This window comes from Elephantulus edwardii, unplaced genomic scaffold, assembly GCF_000299155.1.
Source record: "Elephantulus edwardii isolate Elephantulus edwardi_28Jun2011 unplaced genomic scaffold, EleEdw1.0 scaffold00332, whole genome shotgun sequence".
Classification (NCBI taxonomy): Eukaryota; Metazoa; Chordata; class Mammalia; order Macroscelidea; family Macroscelididae; genus Elephantulus; species Elephantulus edwardii.
In genome coordinates this window covers 1,821,440-1,839,264 of record NW_006400082.1, presented here as the reverse complement: position 1 = coordinate 1,839,264, position 17,825 = coordinate 1,821,440, and the positions used below count along the sequence as shown (strand labels likewise).

General features: G+C 40.7%; 1 protein-coding gene across 1 annotated transcript in view; it reads left to right on the top strand.

Moving 5' to 3' along the window:
• The window catches only part of COL4A1 (collagen, type IV, alpha 1), a 175,798-nt gene that overhangs the window by 142,797 nt on the left and 15,176 nt on the right, over positions 1-17,825 (top strand). The window contains exons 30-47 of the mRNA XM_006901562.1: positions 237-387; positions 625-738; positions 1,488-1,655; positions 1,795-1,884; positions 2,601-2,753; positions 2,945-3,043; positions 3,159-3,248; positions 5,344-5,483; positions 6,078-6,204; positions 6,304-6,384; positions 6,827-6,925; positions 8,266-8,316; positions 9,476-9,661; positions 10,330-10,463; positions 13,781-13,853; positions 14,478-14,549; positions 15,733-15,861; positions 17,494-17,592. Of these exons, the coding sequence (XP_006901624.1) occupies positions 237-387; positions 625-738; positions 1,488-1,655; positions 1,795-1,884; positions 2,601-2,753; positions 2,945-3,043; positions 3,159-3,248; positions 5,344-5,483; positions 6,078-6,204; positions 6,304-6,384; positions 6,827-6,925; positions 8,266-8,316; positions 9,476-9,661; positions 10,330-10,463; positions 13,781-13,853; positions 14,478-14,549; positions 15,733-15,861; positions 17,494-17,592 (2,056 nt within the window). The remainder of the gene's footprint in view (positions 1-236; positions 388-624; positions 739-1,487; positions 1,656-1,794; positions 1,885-2,600; positions 2,754-2,944; positions 3,044-3,158; positions 3,249-5,343; positions 5,484-6,077; positions 6,205-6,303; positions 6,385-6,826; positions 6,926-8,265; positions 8,317-9,475; positions 9,662-10,329; positions 10,464-13,780; positions 13,854-14,477; positions 14,550-15,732; positions 15,862-17,493; positions 17,593-17,825) is intronic.

The window sequence follows — 17,825 nt, the reverse complement described above, 5'->3', positions numbered from 1 at the left end:
CTTGAACTTTGATTTATCTTTAATTTAAAATTAAAATTATAAACACGTTAAGGCTCATAGTGATATTGAGAGAAAAAAAGGAGACCTGAGGAAACTTTGCAAACTTCCAGGTTGAACACATACTCTTTCTGTTGAGTATATCGGTTAACGATCTTCACTTATACTATTGGCTTGATTAAAAAAAAATGTTGACTTTGCCTAGTTAACTTGCTTTTCTGTGTCTTGGGAATTTTAAGGGAGAACCTGGAATTGGTCTGCCTGGACTGAAGGGATTGCAAGGTCTTCCTGGCATTCCTGGTACACCTGGCGAAAAGGGAAATGTTGGAGAACCTGGCATTCCTGGAGAACATGGCATAGTCGGCCCTCCTGGACTTCAGGGGATCAGAGGTAAAGTCTCAGATGAATCTAGACCATGCAGTGACTAGGCTTGCTGGGTTTTGTTGTCTCCAGAGTACTTAATAAATGCTTAATAATACTTAATAAATGCTTCTTGAGTGAATGAATGCTTGCAGTCTTAGTAGATGCATGCTTCTGGCTTTCTGTTGTACTTGTTGTGTAAGAAGTTAGTGTGTTATGAAAAAGCTGAGTATTTTATTTATGATTTTCTTTTATCCCCCTGCCTAGGTGACCCGGGAGCTCCTGGATTGCAAGGTCCCAAAGGATCTCCTGGAGTTCCCGGAATTGGACCCCCTGGAGCCATGGGGCCCCCTGGAGGACAGGGACCACCAGGGTCACTAGGTGATGAACATTCTTCTAAAATTCTTTCTTCTTGCCCTCCCCCCTGCCTCCAATTAATTTTTCCCTATGGGTGGGAGATGGCACTGAAGTGTCAGTCACAATAAAAGTATCATAACTTGTGAATTAAAAGGCGACAAAAGGAAAACTTGATTTATAAAAGGAGTTACGATGCTTCTTTAGACATGGAACTCCAAGCTTCTTTTTTTCCTGCCAACTGAGATAGATTTACATGATAAGAAACACAGTTTACTGTATGTTCAATGACTTTTTTGTTTAATTCCAAATGGTTGGTCTCTTTCTACAAGGATCTATCTAGAAGACTATCTTTCTAGATGTAAAATAAATTATGCTTAATACTAGTTCAGTTTATGTCCAGGAACTACTTTTGTCTACAATCATACTCTTAGGACATAGATGGAGAAAACAGGGTAGGTTAAGACAATCTATGAGGAATTATTGATGTAAAATGGAAACACATCTTAGAGATGTGGAGACTGGTGATGGCTAGCATAGTAGTCATTCTCTGCAGGTGGCAGAAAGGAGAAGACTTTTGTCTTAGGGGTTTTTGCCCCATTGACCACCTTAGTGACCCAGAATAGTAGTATCCAAGAAGGCAGGATCAACCTATCAGTTTGGGCAATTTAGTTTCTCCTTTCTTGCACAAAGTAATAGGGAAACACAATTAAAAAAAAATTCTAGGATGTTCTTTGAATTCTACTAATCATAATCTGCACTGCCCCCAATATCAGGCCCTCCTGGACTGAAAGGAGAGAAGGGTTTCCCTGGGTTCCCAGGACTGGACATGCCAGGCCCTAAGGGAGACAAAGGCTCTCAAGGACTTCCCGGCTTAACTGGACAATCGGGCCTTCCTGGCCTCCCAGGACAACAGGGAAATCCTGGACTCCCAGGGCTTCCAGGTAAGTGATTTTGTGAACATCTGCCTCCAGTATATTAGATGTAATTGTGTAGTTTTGTTTTCTTCCCTGCCCTTAGTGCTTGCCATCAGCATTCACTGTACTAGAGGGGAGTGCTTACCATTTCTCTATTTGGCCGCAGGTTCCAAAGGAGAAATGGGCGTTATGGGGACCCCTGGGCAGCCGGGCTCTCCAGGACCAGTAGGCACGCCAGGTTTACCTGGTGAAAAAGGTAAGAGATCCACTCCCCCCCCAAAAAAATTGATTAAAGGTCTGTTTTATGTATTGTATTTCTTAATATTTCTTGGGGAATTCTTGAATTATTGCAGTTTGTTTTCATTTCAAGAGATAGAAGAAAGATCTTAGGAAGATCAAACATGTATCTGGAAAGTTTTTTTCTTCTAGGAAGAATTCATGGTGAACAGTGCTCCTGGAATCAAAGACTTTGTTCCGCAAAGCGTATCTAAGAGAAGACGAGTTTTCTTTCTTGGCATCTTTGAGACTTCATTTTTCAATATTTATTTTTTTTTAAATAGTGTAATCTCTAGTAATAACAGGGCACAGGAATTAAGTCCTTAGAATTAAATTAGCAAACTGGGCAACTTTACAAGTCTTAAGTTTTAATTCTTATTTTGCTTTTTGAAATTCGTCCAATTTTTTGTAAAAAAAAAAAGGAAATTGACTTTACATGTTAGTCATAAAAATACTCATATGTTTAGTCAACTTAACTCACTGGTTGAGGTGGAACTGACTCAGCTGATGTTTTGTGTTTTCAGAGGCTATAAATTGCATAGGAAGAGAATGCCCATCTTTCTCCCACAAAACACTAGGTCTCCAGAGCCATTTATACATTCTGAATCCGTTACTTCTACAAGGCACAAGGACACTATACTTTATACCTTAGAAACACTTCATCTGTCTCATCTGGTGCTTTTTCTTCATCTGCAGGTGACCACGGTTTCCCAGGCTCTTCAGGACCCAGGGGAGACCCTGGCTACAAGGGAGACAAAGGTGATGTTGGTCTCCCTGGAAAACCTGGCTCGATGGATAAAGTGGACATGGGCAGCATGAAGGGGCAGAAGGGAGACCAAGGAGAAAAAGGTAGTATTTCCACATCTGATTTTAGAAAACATGCACCTTAGATGAGAGGATTTAATGGTGGAGGTGGAACGGTGTGCTTAACTGTAAGAATTCTGAACTCTGTAAATGCCATCAGTCGATTTTGAGATTTTTCTAACACTTTGCGATTTAAGCACATCTGCCAACATATTTTTCCCCCCTGTAATGTATAGGACAAGTTGGACCAACTGGTGATAAGGGATCCAGAGGAGATCCTGGAACTCCAGGAATGCCTGGAAAGGATGGACAAGCAGGGCATCCTGGGCAACCAGGTGTGTACGGCATGGAACCCACGTTGGCCAACATGGCAAATTCATGCCGAGGAATATGTTAACCCAAGCTTCATGTAAACATTAACCTGCTGGATTTTTCTCTTCGTTATTTTAGGACCCAAAGGTGACCCAGGTATAAGTGGAACTCCAGGTGCTCCAGGACTTCCTGGACCAAAAGGATCAGTTGGAGGAATGGGCTTACCAGGTGAGACTCTGAGAGGATAGATCTGCAGAATAACATTTCACTACACCTGAGGGTAGTATAACCCAGCACATTTACCTTTTTACATTCATGTACGTGCTCAATGCATGATGCTCTTCAGCCTAGTCAAAGACTGGCATTGTGACCCTGACTAGCTCCCTCTCTCCTTGCAGTCAAGCCAGAACCAACCCATAGCTGACTTTCAAGTGAGTTGGGGGGAGAATGTGGATCACATGAGAGAAGGTTGCCCATCTGGTGGATTTGACCCTCTACATCTAGCTTTCTATTATGTCTGAATGACCTGACCTCTTGAGCTGCCCATTCGGCAGTAGGTATTAATTGTGTTTAATGCCTCAATTTTTTCTAACACAAAAACTTTTCATTCTGACACCCTTTGCTTTTAGTCTAGAGAAAGTCTCTAGTCTCCTCATCTCTAACTCCTAGCCAGCCTTTAATTCTAATTATTCATGTGCATTTGCTACCATGATAGGAAACAGAAGGGGAAGGTGCGTGAGAGAAGATGGTGATGTTTCACTGCCTTCAGCTGTTCTAGGCAGCAATCCCACTCAGGATTCATATAGAAAAGAGGAAAGTTAAGGCAGAAACCAATGTTCCTGCCTCCTCCTAAGTCTTTTGGGGTTGTTACTACTTTGTTTGAAATAGTAGCATCTACGGTGGTGTTTACATCTACGAATAAATATGTTACCTTGAGGAAAATGGGAATCCGAGAACATTTGTGCTTATGCAAAACTTGTATTTGGGCCGGGAAGCAGTTTTCAGAACAGAACAGGGAAACACTGCATGGTTCAGAATCAGGAAAGGAGTGCATCAGGGATGCATCCTGTCTCCATACCTTTTCAGTCTATATGAAGAATAGATCATTTGGGAAGCAGGGCTTTATGAGGAGGAATGTGACATCAGGATTGGAGGAAGACTCCTCAATAACCTACATTATGCAGATAACACAATCTTGCTTGCTGAAACTGAAGAAAACCTGAAGCACTTCCTGCAAAAGAACAAAGATTGTATTCTTCAATATGGACTGAAGCTCAATATAAAAAAGACAAAGATTCTCATTACTGGACCGATTGGTAGCAACATGATAGATGGAGAAGAGATTGAGGTTGTTAACAACTACAGCTTGCTCGGCTCCATAGTCAATACTCTTAACACCAGCAGTCAGGATATCAAAATACAAATTACATTGGGAAGATCTGCTGTCAGGGTACTTTCCAGAGTAATGAAAAGCAACGATATCAGTCTAGAGACTTAGGTTTGCCTAATCTGTGCCGTGGTCTTCGCAATTATTTGTTATGCATCATAGCTGGACAATGACTAAGGATGATAGAAGAATTGATGCCTTTGAATTGTGGTGCTGGAAAAGAGTCTTGAACATACCATGGACTTCCAAGAAAACAAATTGTCTTGGAGAGGGTGAAACCAGGTTTCTCCTTGGAGGCTAGGATTTTGAAGCTCTGTCTCACATACTTTGGGCACATGGCCAGGAAGGACCGATTCTTGGAGGACGTTATGCTCAAAGGGTGGAGGGAAAGCACATAGGAGAGGAAGACTCTGGATGAGATGGATTGATAACAGCAACTGAGGCAATGAGTGAGGGTTGGTGTGTCTGAATTAGAGAGACTGGCTTAGGACAGGGCAGGGTTAAGAGCTGCTGTACATAAGGTCGGTATGGGTCACAGGTGACTCGACAGCACATAAAAACAACAACAATATTCATTGCAACACCAAATAAGCATTTACTCTCCATTGTTCACCTCATGGATTGCTTTGATTCATTTGGGTAATGAGAGTTGATTATATAATAAAAAGCATAAAAGCTGGATGGATTTTTTTTTTATTCTGCGGAGGAAGTAAATATTCTAAGAAATTAATGTATTTCTTCTCTCTTTATAAAAGACACTTCTCCTAGTTTGTTTCCTATGGGTTTTGGATAGCTACCATCTATTTGGATTATTTATGAATAGAGAGATGAAAGAATGTGTGTTTTTCTTAACTTCATTCTTGATTCTGGTCAAGAAACTTTTCCCCCCTTTAATATTAGAATTAGGTAATAATTCAGTTCTCATTGTGTTTATAGGAACACCTGGAGAAAAAGGTGTGCCTGGAATTCCAGGCCCACAGGGAGTCCCTGGCTTACGTGGAGAAAAAGGTACCAAAGGAGACAAAGGGCAAGCGGGTCAACCTGGCATTGGGATTCCTGGACGGCCTGGTGAAAAGGTAGCTACCATCTTGCACTGGAATGTCCCATCCCACATGCATAAATTAAAAGAATTCACAAGGGATTTTTAGTAGGATCTCAACACATTTAATGAGCCATAGTAGCCATTTACCCACAATTTATTTGCTATTTATCACTCTTTACTTCATACCTCTTTTTCCAAAAGAAAGATTTAGGAACTTTTTTGAGAGGTGAGAGTAGCAAGCTATGAAGGGAAGACACCCCCTCCCAAAATAAAGAAGATAAGGAGTAGAGAAAATGATAAACAGCAAGTAGAAATCAGATAATTGACTTTCACTCTGTTTTTCTAGTTTCACTAGTTGTTGTTGATTGCCTTGAAGACGAGCATGACTCATAGCGACTCTATGAACAAAAGCCCTGAAGCTCCTCTGTAACCATCGACATTTACAAAGTTCATAGAGTTTCTGGGGCATGTTGTTTAGTTTTAGTTTTCAGAAGTGGACTTTGATCCTTCCATTAAAATATTGCAAGTGGAATTGCACAATGCAATAGGTGTTCCAACAAAAGTTATATTACTGTCTAGAAAATGCCTGTTGACACATAAAATTAGTAAGATCAATTTTTGCTTATAGGGAGATCCAGGCTTGACAGGTTTCCCAGGAAGCCCTGGTGAGAAGGGAGAAAAAGGCAGCACTGGGATTCCCGGCATGCCTGGAACTCCAGGCCCAAAAGGATTGCCAGGAACCGTGGGTTACCCAGGTAAGTGAGCCAGTGCCCCTGCTGAACGTGGACTCTTGAAGACAAGTCATTCCAGCTTATGGACATTCTGCTATTTCTTTGCCTTTTTCCCCCCTTTAGGAAGTCCTGGAATGCCTGGAGAAAAAGGTGACAAAGGACTCCCAGGTTTGGATGGTATCCCTGGAGTGAAAGGAGAAGCAGGTAGAAACCCATCTTTAACAAATGGGCTATGGGCAATGTGGGATTGCGTTGCTGCTGTTAGAGGAGGAATTAGAACTCCCCCACCCCCCGAGGTTTCGCTTGGAGAAATGCTGGTGCCAAATGAGACCAGGGGCCATCTGGTCAAACCCTCTGGTTTACATAGGAGCAGACTGAATCTAGAACTTGCGTGCCTTTTTCATAACCACAGCCGAGGATCTTTTTTTTTATTGCTGGTTCCAGAAACAGTTTTATCTGTTTTATGGCATGAAGGTTGAATTTACTTTTCCTTCCTTCTCCCCAACTTTTATGGACCAACTCTTGATGTCGTCTGATATAGTGGAAGGTCCTGTCTGGAGGGAAGCCAGATGTTCCCATGATTTTGCAGGGCTAGTAGGGTGCTGTCAAGGTGCAGTGAATCACTGGTATGTTCTTTCTCGTGCAGGTCTTCCTGGTAGGCCTGGCCCAACAGGTCCAGCTGGCCAGAAAGGAGAGCCCGGGAGTGATGGAATCCCAGGATCGGCGGGAGAGAAGGGTGAACCAGGTGTGGCGAGGCTCCTCTTTTCCTGTCACAATGCAGCTCTCGTTTGGCGCGCAAGACACGCTCTTAAAGACTCACATACAATATGAGCTGAACACAGCTTAGTAGAACATTTACGTGTACCATCCTGCAGTATTTTATGTAAACATTTGGAGAAGGATTAGATGAGGAATTGGGACAAATGAGGGAATGCATTTATTCCACAAACATTTTCAGACATCTCCCTCAAAACACTGAGAAACACGTAAACACTTGCTGCCTTAGAGTATTACAATTGTAGGTCAGATATCCTCTGCTCTTTCTGCCTTATAGTTCCTCTAAGAATGAAAATAACATTCGCCCTTCTCTGTCCAGTGGTTCTCCCTTTAGATACATAGTTCTGGTGATATTTGTTGCCTCCTAAGTCTATACCTGTCATTTTCAAGAGGGCTGCAGTGTGAACAAAGATGTGAGCTGAGTGATCCACTGATGACAACCACATAGGTAGTAATACCTTTCCATAATGTGAGAGAGCAACAAACACAGCATTTGACACGGGTTACCCCCAAGTCAGGGGAAGCATAAGAGAGGATAATGTCACTGAGCAGGCGTGCTGAAGACATTTCATTGTTATTAGTGGGACTTTGCTCTATTTTTCATTTTGAGTACTATTTCTTGTATTTGTTAACTACATTCCATTGCCTATGAAACAAATTCATGAGCAAACTAGCTCCATACCTCTCTTGCATCCATTTTTATCTTCCTTCGAACCCTCTACTTGCATTTCAAAACCTTAGGTTTCTGCTGCCCCAAATTCTGTCTGACTTCCCTTGCCTCCTGTAAGAGTAGCTATAAGGGGAGCTCTGGTGGCCTAGTGGCAAGAAAGCTGCACTGCAACCCCAGAGGCACACGATTCGAATCCATCAGATGCTCTGCTGGGGGAAGGAGAAGCAATTTACTCCTGTACCAGTCAGATCTGATTTGATGGTACACACGCACACAAAAATAATTTAAAAAGGCCATATTTTTGTTGTTGTTGTTGTTGTTAGTATCAATGCAGTAGTAGCAGTAGGGAGGAAGTACTCATTTGTACAGATCATTTTTACTAAATACCATACTGGTCCTGAATTGAAAGATACTTAGGAAAAAGTCCCGAATTATGAATATCCAATCAATAGTATGTTTGTAACAACTGCAGGAATGGGTTTTACCTCCCAAAGTGCAGAGTACTCATTTCCAAGTATTCTTTAAATAGCGTATGGTTGATAGAGAACTTTGACACCTTTTTTGTGCTGTATCTGCAGATAAATTGCTTAAGGAAAAAGAAAGCTTTCTGCTTATATTTTTTCGATCTTATCTTACAGGTCTACCTGGAAAAGGATTACCAGGATTTCCAGGCAGCAAAGGAGAAAAAGGTAAAGTTTACGAAATGAGTTCTTTATTTTCAATTAGTCATTGCTGCACGTTATTGCAGCAGAACAGATGCAGAACCAAACCTACCTGTTTATATTACCGAAGCAGCAACTAGATGTGAGTAACTAGGCATGCCTGGTAGTTAAACAGTCTCATGCCTGAATGAAAATGCTCCGTGATGCATTCAATATCAGATATTCCCTTTCAGTGGGACTAATTTTGTAAAATGTAACATCAGAGGAAACCCTTATCATTTTAGTGTTTGACAAGTAGCCAGAATATCCAGGTTATTACTCTATAATTTTTCTAATTAACTTTGCAATAAGCTTGGAGTTTTAGTATTTTTGTCCGCATGTTTTGGGCAATGAGTTTAAAATGAAGCCTAGAGTTTTATTTTTCTACAAACACTTTTATCTCTGACTTTAAAAATGGCTTTATTGTAGTATATTTGACATAAAAGAAGTCGTGCCTATTCAAAGTGCAGAGTTTAAGAAACTTTTCCCTGTGTATGTACCCATGAACATGGATTCATTCATTCGCGAGAACATGACCATCACCCACAGGCCTGATGCCCCGTTGGCCTTCTTTCCTCAGACCCCTTCCTGCACCATGCCCAAGCCACATCAGTCCCCTCCTTGTCACTGTAGATTAGTTTGTATTTTCTAGAATTTCATGCAAATGGAACCGTGCAGCATGCACTCTTTTTAGCTTTCTTCTTTCCATTCAACATCATAAGTTTGAGATTCATCTTTCTTGTTGCTTTTATTGTTTATTCCTTTTACTATGGGTTAGTGTTCCAAAGCATGAATCTAACCAAATGGTCTATTTACTTCTCATTGGAACAAGTCCTTAATTGTAAGAATTTAATTTTATGCAAACTTATCTAAGCACAAATGCCTGTGCTAGAAACCTTACCCTTCCTCAGTCCTTAGATTCCACTGGGCATCTAAAATGTTATTTACTAACTGAGTAAATCAGTATGTTTCAGTGTGTTTCCTGATGCCCCTAGGAAGCCCAGCTCTGGGGACAAGTAGAGGATGAAAAACATTTTACACTGACTCTTAGCATAGGTGGTTTTTGTTGTTGTTGTTGTTCTATTGAATTTTACCTGAAACTTGGTCAGAGTTTACCATGAATCTCAAACTGTTCTCTATTTTGTAGGTTCAAAGGGTGAAGTGGGTTTCCCAGGATTAGCTGGGAGCCCTGGAATTCCTGGACCCAAAGGCGAGCAAGGATTCATGGGACCTCCTGGACCTCAAGGTCAGCCAGGGATACCTGGATCTCCAGGACAACCTGTGCAAGGTCCCAAAGGAGACCGGGGACCTCAGGGACAGCCTGGCCTGCCAGGTAAGGGTTGCTAACCAGGTGAAACATATTAGAGCTGGAGACTGAGACAGATTTCACACAATGAATGACTAAGATATTTAGAAGTTAGTACATTTCTATGTCTGAAGTTATCATAGCTTTCCACTGTTTAGGATATTTTGGATGCCCTGTATTTTGATCTTTGCTGGGTCAGTGCTTTCGTTGTGTACAACCATCTGTGGCAGGTATATGTGACAAGTAATTAAGGAAATTGGAGAAAACAAATGGTTGAAAAGACTGGTGTGTGTGTGTGTGTGTGTGTGTGTGCGCGCGCGTGCGTGCATGTGCGTGTGTGTGTGTGTGCGTGCGCGTATACAATTTTTATTATCTTCAGTCAACACAGTCTTTGAGGGGCAACTTTCTGCTCTTAACCAGGCTCTATTAACCAGGCAGTACAGTACCCCTGTACACCAGTCACCAAAAGAATATTTTAGAAACAGAGATTTGGGTCCTTATGTTAATGTTCTTTCTTGCTTTGACACAAGATCTTCCTTGTAGACTCTGCCTTGATGTCTATGCCCTCACACTGCTCAATATGGTGCTGTTCTATTGTCAATGAGAGTTGGGTACAGTAATAAAGCCCCTAACCCAGTGACACTACACACAGTACCTTTCAACCTCAAATGTGTGACTTTTATTTCTGCTCTTAGGGCATCCGGGACCTATGGGACCCCCAGGCCTGCCAGGCCTTGATGGACTAAAAGGTGAAAAAGGAAATACCGGCTGGCCAGGCTCTCCTGGTGCTCCAGGACCCAAGGGAGAGCCAGGATTCCAGGGCATGCCTGTGAGTGGTGGTTTTGCAAACTTCTTTTTATTGGAAAGGGGCTTTCTCCATTCACTAAATTATACATAAAAGTTTATATGAGTATGCAGATACACACGTGTATGTCTACTTTGATATGCTTCAATAAAAGTAAATATTATAATTCTGGAAATTACAGTTCTTTGCCAGAATATTTAAAATCTGTTTATAAACGGAATATGAAAAGCTAGCCAATAGGTAATAATCAAGGTTGTTTTCTAAAGAGCAGTTCTGTAAAACTAGCCTCGTTGTCCCCTACCAATGGCCACAGGACTGGAATATTGGAAATGAACCGCTAACTTCAACAGTATTGACGTCAGCTAGCCTTCAAAAGAACAAGTTTTAGGGTGTAAGAAATAATCAGTAATAGTCTTTTTGTTTTTGTCATTTTAAAATTTTTGTTTTAAATTAATATTTTTTAAAATTGCCTAATTATTCAGCTGCTCTTAGGTCAAGTCGTAGACTAGTTCTCTGGATTCTCACTTAGCCACACTGATGGCTAAAGGGGTTGTGTTTGGGTGCCTTGTTGAGCCCTGTAGATCATTACAAGAGATTCAGTTCCATTCTCTTTCTCCATTTCTCTATCTCTTCCCTTCTATCTCTCCTCCACATACATGTGCGTGCGCGCGCGCACACACACACACATACACACACACACACACACACCCTGTACAAAAGGGAAGAATGTTGGGACAGATTGGAAACATGGGAAGAATTTCAGCTAGACACACGAGCTATTATATATAAAGAAGTAGATTTTTTAAAAAAATAAGAAACATGGGTTATTTCCTATAGTTTATCTCTAACAAAAACATCTTTTCAGAGTTATCATGATATTTCCTCAAGGCCAAGTACTGGCTGACTTATTTATGAAAGCACTAAAATCTAGGTGGTATGGTTTACTAATTTACTTATAGACTGCTTATGGATAATCTTCCACGAAAGTGTATTTGGAGTAGTAATAATAAGTTTTGATTCATTCCTTCTACTAAAACTTGTATGTAATTCCCCACCGTACCTTGTACATGTTGTTGTTATGTGTCAATGAATCATCTGTGACAGTGTACATAGATCATGAAAATATAGTTTATGGAAATATATTTGGGGCTCATTATTATTATATAACATTTATTTTGTTGTTGTTGTTGTTATGTGCCGTCGAGTCATTTCCGACTCTTAGCGACCCTATGCACAACAGCCCTAAACCCTGCTCTATCCTGCGCCAACCGCACCGCCTCTGACACACCCATCCCGATTACCCCAGTCACTGAATCAATCCATCTCATAGAGGGTCTTCCCTTCCTGCGCTGTCCCTCCACCCTCCCAAGCATGATGTCCCTCTCCAAGGACCCGTCCCTCCTGGCAACATGTCCAAAGTATGTCAGACGAAGCCCCAGAATCCTTGCCTCCAAGGAGTAGCTTGGTTTAATCCTCTCCAAGATGAATCTGTTTGTTTTCCTGGCAGTCCATGGTACATTCAGTACCCTTCTCCAGCACCACAGCTCAAAAGCATCCACTCTCCTTCTGTCCTCCCTAGTCATTGTCCAACTCTCTGATGCATAACAAGCGATTGCAAAGACCATGGCCTGTATCAGGCGCACCTTAGTCTCCAGAGAGACACTGTTGCTCCTGAGTACCTTTGAGAGGTCCCTAACAGCAGACTTTCCCATCGCGATACGCTTTTTGATTTCCTGACTGCTGGTACCAAGAGTGTTGACTGTGGAGCCGAGCAAACTGAAGCTGTGAACACTCTCAATCTCTTCGTCATCCATCCTGACGCTGCTAATTGGTCCAGTGGCGAGAATCTTTATCTTCTTGACATTGAGCCTTAGTCCATACTGAAGGCTGCAGTCCTTGACCCTTCGCAGCAAGTGCATGAGGTCCTCCTCAGTTTCAGCAAGCAGGGTTGTGTCATCTGCATAACGCAGATTGTTAATAGATCTTCCACCAATCCTGATGCCACAATTCTCCTCATAGAGCCCAGCTTCTCAGATAATCTGCTCTGCATACATGTTGAAAAGGTATGGAGACAGGATGCATCCCTGTCGTACACCCTTCCCAATTTTGAACCATGCAGTGTTACCCTGCTCTGTTCTGACTACTGCCTCTTGATCCAAGTACAGCTTTCGCATTAGAGCAATTAAATGTTCTGGGATTCCCATTCTTCTCAGAGTCAGCCACAGTTTGTTATGATCCACACAGTCAAATGTCTTTGCATAATCAATGAAACACAGATAGACATTCTTCTGGTATTCTCTGCTTTCAGCCGAGATCCATCTAACATCAGCAACAATATCCCTAGTACCACGACCCCTTCTAAACCCAGCCTGGACTTCCGGCAGTTCTCTGCTGATGTGCTGTTCTAATCGTTTTTGGATGATCTTCAGTAGAATCTTGCTTGCATGTGAAATCAATGACACTGTTCTGTAGTTTCCACACTCAGTTTGGTCACCTTTCTTTGGAATGGGAACAAATATAGATCTCTTCTAGTCAGTTGGCCAAGTGGTTGTTCTCCAGATTTCTTGGCACAACTTGGGGAGCATATCCAGGGCAACATCTGTTATCTGAAATACTTCAATTGTTATGCCATCTATTCCTGGGGCCTTATTTTTTGCTATTTCCTTCAAAGCAGCTTGAACTTCTTCCTTCATCACCATATAGAAAGCAATTGGCAGAATTTATTTTGTTAGGATATTTTTAAAACAAGTAAATTAAAGAAAAACATTCATGTAAGAAACTATTTCTAATGTATTTTTAACATGACTAGAAAAAGAAACAGCCATGTGGAAATAACAAGAAAGATTTAATCTGCATTGATATTGTTATATTATATAGGGAAATACTCACTATCATATTTTTTATCTTTACATATTTATAAATCACTTTTCAGGTAAGATGTGAAGTGAATTTTAAAGAAAATTCATTATTCTTGAACATATTTCTGGAGGAATGTTTTTAAAATTTGTTCATTTATTTGTCCCAGTTTACTTTTTATCCCAGATTGGTATCTATTAACTACAAATATTTTACTGATTTCTGATTTGATTTAGGTTATTGAGGAAGTACATGTATACAAGAAACTTACCATGTAGGTAAATTCAGAAAATTCCTTGGCAAATACAGAAAGCACATGTAAAGGAAACAGGACATTTTGATGATCGCTGTGCCTAATTTTGGCACACACACATATTGTATCATTTGAGAAAACTATGCAGAACATTAAATTGCTTTCCCAGCCTCCTGAACTCAGCAGACTATTCAGATCCATTCCCAACTGACATTTCTCATTCTTTGACTAGGGTATCGGAGGCTCTCCAGGAATCACAGGTTCTAAGGGTGATATGGGACTGCCAGGTGTTCCAGGATTTCAGGGTAAGACTTAAGTAGCTGCTGTTTAGGTGGATTTTTTTTTTATCCCTAGCATGCCTATCTTCAGGTACTTTAGTTATTGACAACCTCAGCACAAGTAGGGAGTGCACTGCCATTCTTTTCAAACTCAAAATATTGATTCTGCACGGAAATGTACTTATTATAATCCTCTGAATAATTATATAAAGGAATTCTGATTTTCTTATCAAATATACCAATAGCCATTTAAATATCAATAATAAATCAGAGATTTGGATCATTAATTTGTTAAACAGCATTCACTAGAAACCGACCAGCTTGCAGGCACAGATTTTTACTGTTCATTAAGACATACAAGTACATGAAGGATGAGTATAAGGAAGCTCCAGCCGTTAGGAGTCTACGGTCTACTTGGGGAAACATAACATACCTGATTGTGAACAAAAGTAATACCATGCGTGACTCCACTTATTCCGAGTTGTTTACTGTTTTATTACATCCTTGTAAAACTGGAGAATGTCATTGGTTCTAGAAACAAGAGAATGACTTAAAGTTTTATACAGATACCTAGAAATGTTTTCACTGTGTGTAGCTGCATATAATTTTTAATTATATGTAAAACCAATGTTATTGTTGTGGTTTTTCTAGGTCAGAAGGGTCTCCCTGGCATCCAGGGAATTAAAGGAGATCAAGGAGATCAAGGTGTTCCTGGATCTAAAGGTAGGAGGATTTTTCATGTAGGCATAAACTGCATTGGGAAATATACAAGCCATTGAATACACAGTCAGAATATGCTTTGGGGTGTCTGAAATGACTTGAAGAGCATTAGAAGTTTTTAAAAGTCTTTGGTTCTTTTTCAAGAGTCTTGTATTTGACTAATGTATTTGACTTAAAAAACAAAACAGTGACTTGTCTCAAGTCATACTTATTAAATTCTTGACTGAGATAAATAAGTCCTGCGGAGAGAGTATGACTAGAATATTAGCTTGATGACTCAAAATTTAAAAATATATGAGCTATAACCTTTGAACTCAGCTACTTGAAGTAGTCAAGGGGAGAAGTCATTCCTCTGTGTAGAGTAAATACAGTCTGGTTGCACAGTACGATGTCCTTCATTGTGAAGGTTGTTCAACCCTGAAGAGCCAACAGTGTAAAATGGCTCCAAAAAAGGGAAATAATCTTGGAAAGAGATACTTTTTTCATATTTACCTCAAACTACTGATTTCTCAGGCAGTGATCATTTTCAAAACCATATTTTTTAAGGGAAAGAAAGGGAAACGAGAGCCTACCGAGAAGTAGAGCATAATGAAAGAAAAGGAGGCGAGCAATGCTGTGTGGAGAGTGTTGGAATTGCGAGTGTTCAGCCAAAAAACAGGAGGCAGAGGCCCACCTCACAACCCTTTCTACAAAGTTGATTATTTTTCAAAGGCATTTCAAGAGATATCATACAAAAGAAGGAATGAGTTTACTCATCATGAAGAATTCAAGACAGTGGTTAATTAAAATATTCAGGAAGGCTTATTTCAGACAAATGTAGGAAAGCACTTTCCGTAATTATCCAGCTAAGAACTGAATCACCTCAAAAAGGAGTGAGCTTCACATCACTGGAAAGTGACATTCAAGTTATGGCTACAAGGCCCAAGAATTGAGTGGAGTTTACAATGATGCATCCAGGGTCTCTTCCAACACTGAGCATTCCAGAGTAAAAATTTAAATTCAGTAATAAAGATGTGCACATTAAATGTGTGTCTTTTGAGGGTTTGATTTCTTCAGGTTTTGTAATGATTTAAAAAAAAAATCATTCCATTTGAACTGTGTTTCATAGCGGGCTTGCATTCAGAAGCCTTTTCTGTCTTAATATGTTTACAGTGAAATTGTTAAGTGACACCTCTGATTCTCACAGGTCTTCCAGGCCCTCCTGGTCCACCAGGTCCTTACCATGTCATCAAAGGCGAGCCAGGGCTTCCTGGCCCTGAGGGTCCAGCAGGTCTGAAGGGACTTCAGGGACTTCCGGGTCCTAAAGGACAGCAAGGTAGGACTAAAAGGCTGTGTGTGGAGTGATGTGTGGGAGTGATGTGTGAATTGGTCTAGTGGAGGGAATGGAATGAGTGAGAATTCCCCTTGATCAATGTGACTAAAATAAAAATTTCTCTGGTAATTATTATAAAATTAAATAAATAAATGTTGCTCTTTCACCTGCCTTAAACTTATAACAATACTAAATGAATTTGTTAAAGGAGTCTAAAAAGCCAAAATAAAATATAGGCAGAGGAACAACTAACTCTCTATGACCATCTGCAGTTGGAAAAATGTGGGTTATCGGTACTAGGTCACTTTTCCCAGCTTGCAGATAGTGTGTGGCTGGATGCAACAAACTGGAATTATAAGAGTCATTGAGTTCCTACAGTGGCCCCAAAACCCTCCTTGACTGGAGAAGGTTTCTGTTATTGCTCCCACACACCCTAACATAGAGACTTTATGCTCATTTAAATGAAATACTTACCATCCTGAGAACTATTGGTAAGGGGGGAGCACTAGTAATGCAGTGGCATGGCATGTGAAAGGTCAGTGGTTCAAACCTATAAGCCACTCCTTGGGAGACAATCCTGGCCGTCTGCAGAGTTTGTAAGGATGATGCATGATCAGGCACACTTTTGTTATGTTATATAAAGAGTGTCAGAGATCAATCAATGGCACCTAAAAAGCAACAATTTTCTCCCTTCAAGATTTCAGCCTAGGAAATCCTGTGAGAGAGTTCTACTCTGTCAGCAGATAGCTGAGAGTTTGAATCAACTCAACAGCACATGATACCGCTGCCAATAGTTGGTAAGGGACTGGTAGAAAAAAAATATAGTGAATTTGGTTCTAGCTGACAGGTAGCAGCCATACAAATATAAGTTTAAAGAGACCCAGGAATAGATAACCATGTAGATGAAAGATATCTATGTCAGTTCATTATTTTTTTTTTATTTGTCTAAAATGATGTAAAATGCTGGACTATGGCCAAGGATATGCAGTGACAATGCAGAGTGATGGAACGAGAATGACTTTACAGTCACTTAGAAATGATTTCAAATCCCAGTCCCATCATGAGTTCTTGGTGGTGTTGTCTGTGTGGAGTTGTGCTGCCAACCCAAAGGCAGTGATTCTCAAATCTGCCAGCAGCTCTGAGGGTGAAAGATGGTCAATGTCTTCCCTTCCAACTTAGAGCCTCCAAATAACCACTAGAGGGTTAACTTTGAGTTGATTCCTGCTTGATGACAATGAGAGAGAAATGGCCAAGGGGCAAACTTTTGAGAAGACTAAAATAAGTTAAATCTCTCTCTCTCTCTCTCTCTCACACACACACACACACACACACACACACAAACACACACACACACACACACACCATTGCCTGTTCTTCCAAACACGACTTACAAAATAATACCAACAATGTTAACAAAAAACTAAGGAGAACTCAGAATTTAGATAGTGAAAAACAAATCTCTGCATCTAGACTTGGCAGGAAACAACTCAGCTCTCTCCTGGAAAACGTTCTTATCTCCATTCAAAGGCTTTATATTTGCCTCTCCAAAAGACTGAGACATTTCATAAAGCAAGGAAATTATGAACTGTACTGCTATCCAGGCCTAGATGATAAACTCTGTTTCCTTTATTTTAGGTGTGACCGGATTAGAGGGTTTGCCTGGACCCCCAGGTCTTCCAGGATATGATGGTGCTCCTGGTCAGAAGGGAGAGACAGGACCCTTTGGGCCTCCAGGTATATGATGCATCCTCACAGACCAATTGCATTTTTCTTGTTTAGTTCCAAGCAATAGGCATGGGCATATGGAAACCTTAATGTGGAAACATTAAGAATGTTACTTGAAAGATTCCCAAGAATCTGTTTGTCAGATGAAATGGAGTAATTGGAGTAGATGTGTCGGAAACAATGAGATGGACTTAGGATAGGTCGGGGTTCAGAGTCATTGTACATAGGGTCACTATGAGTTG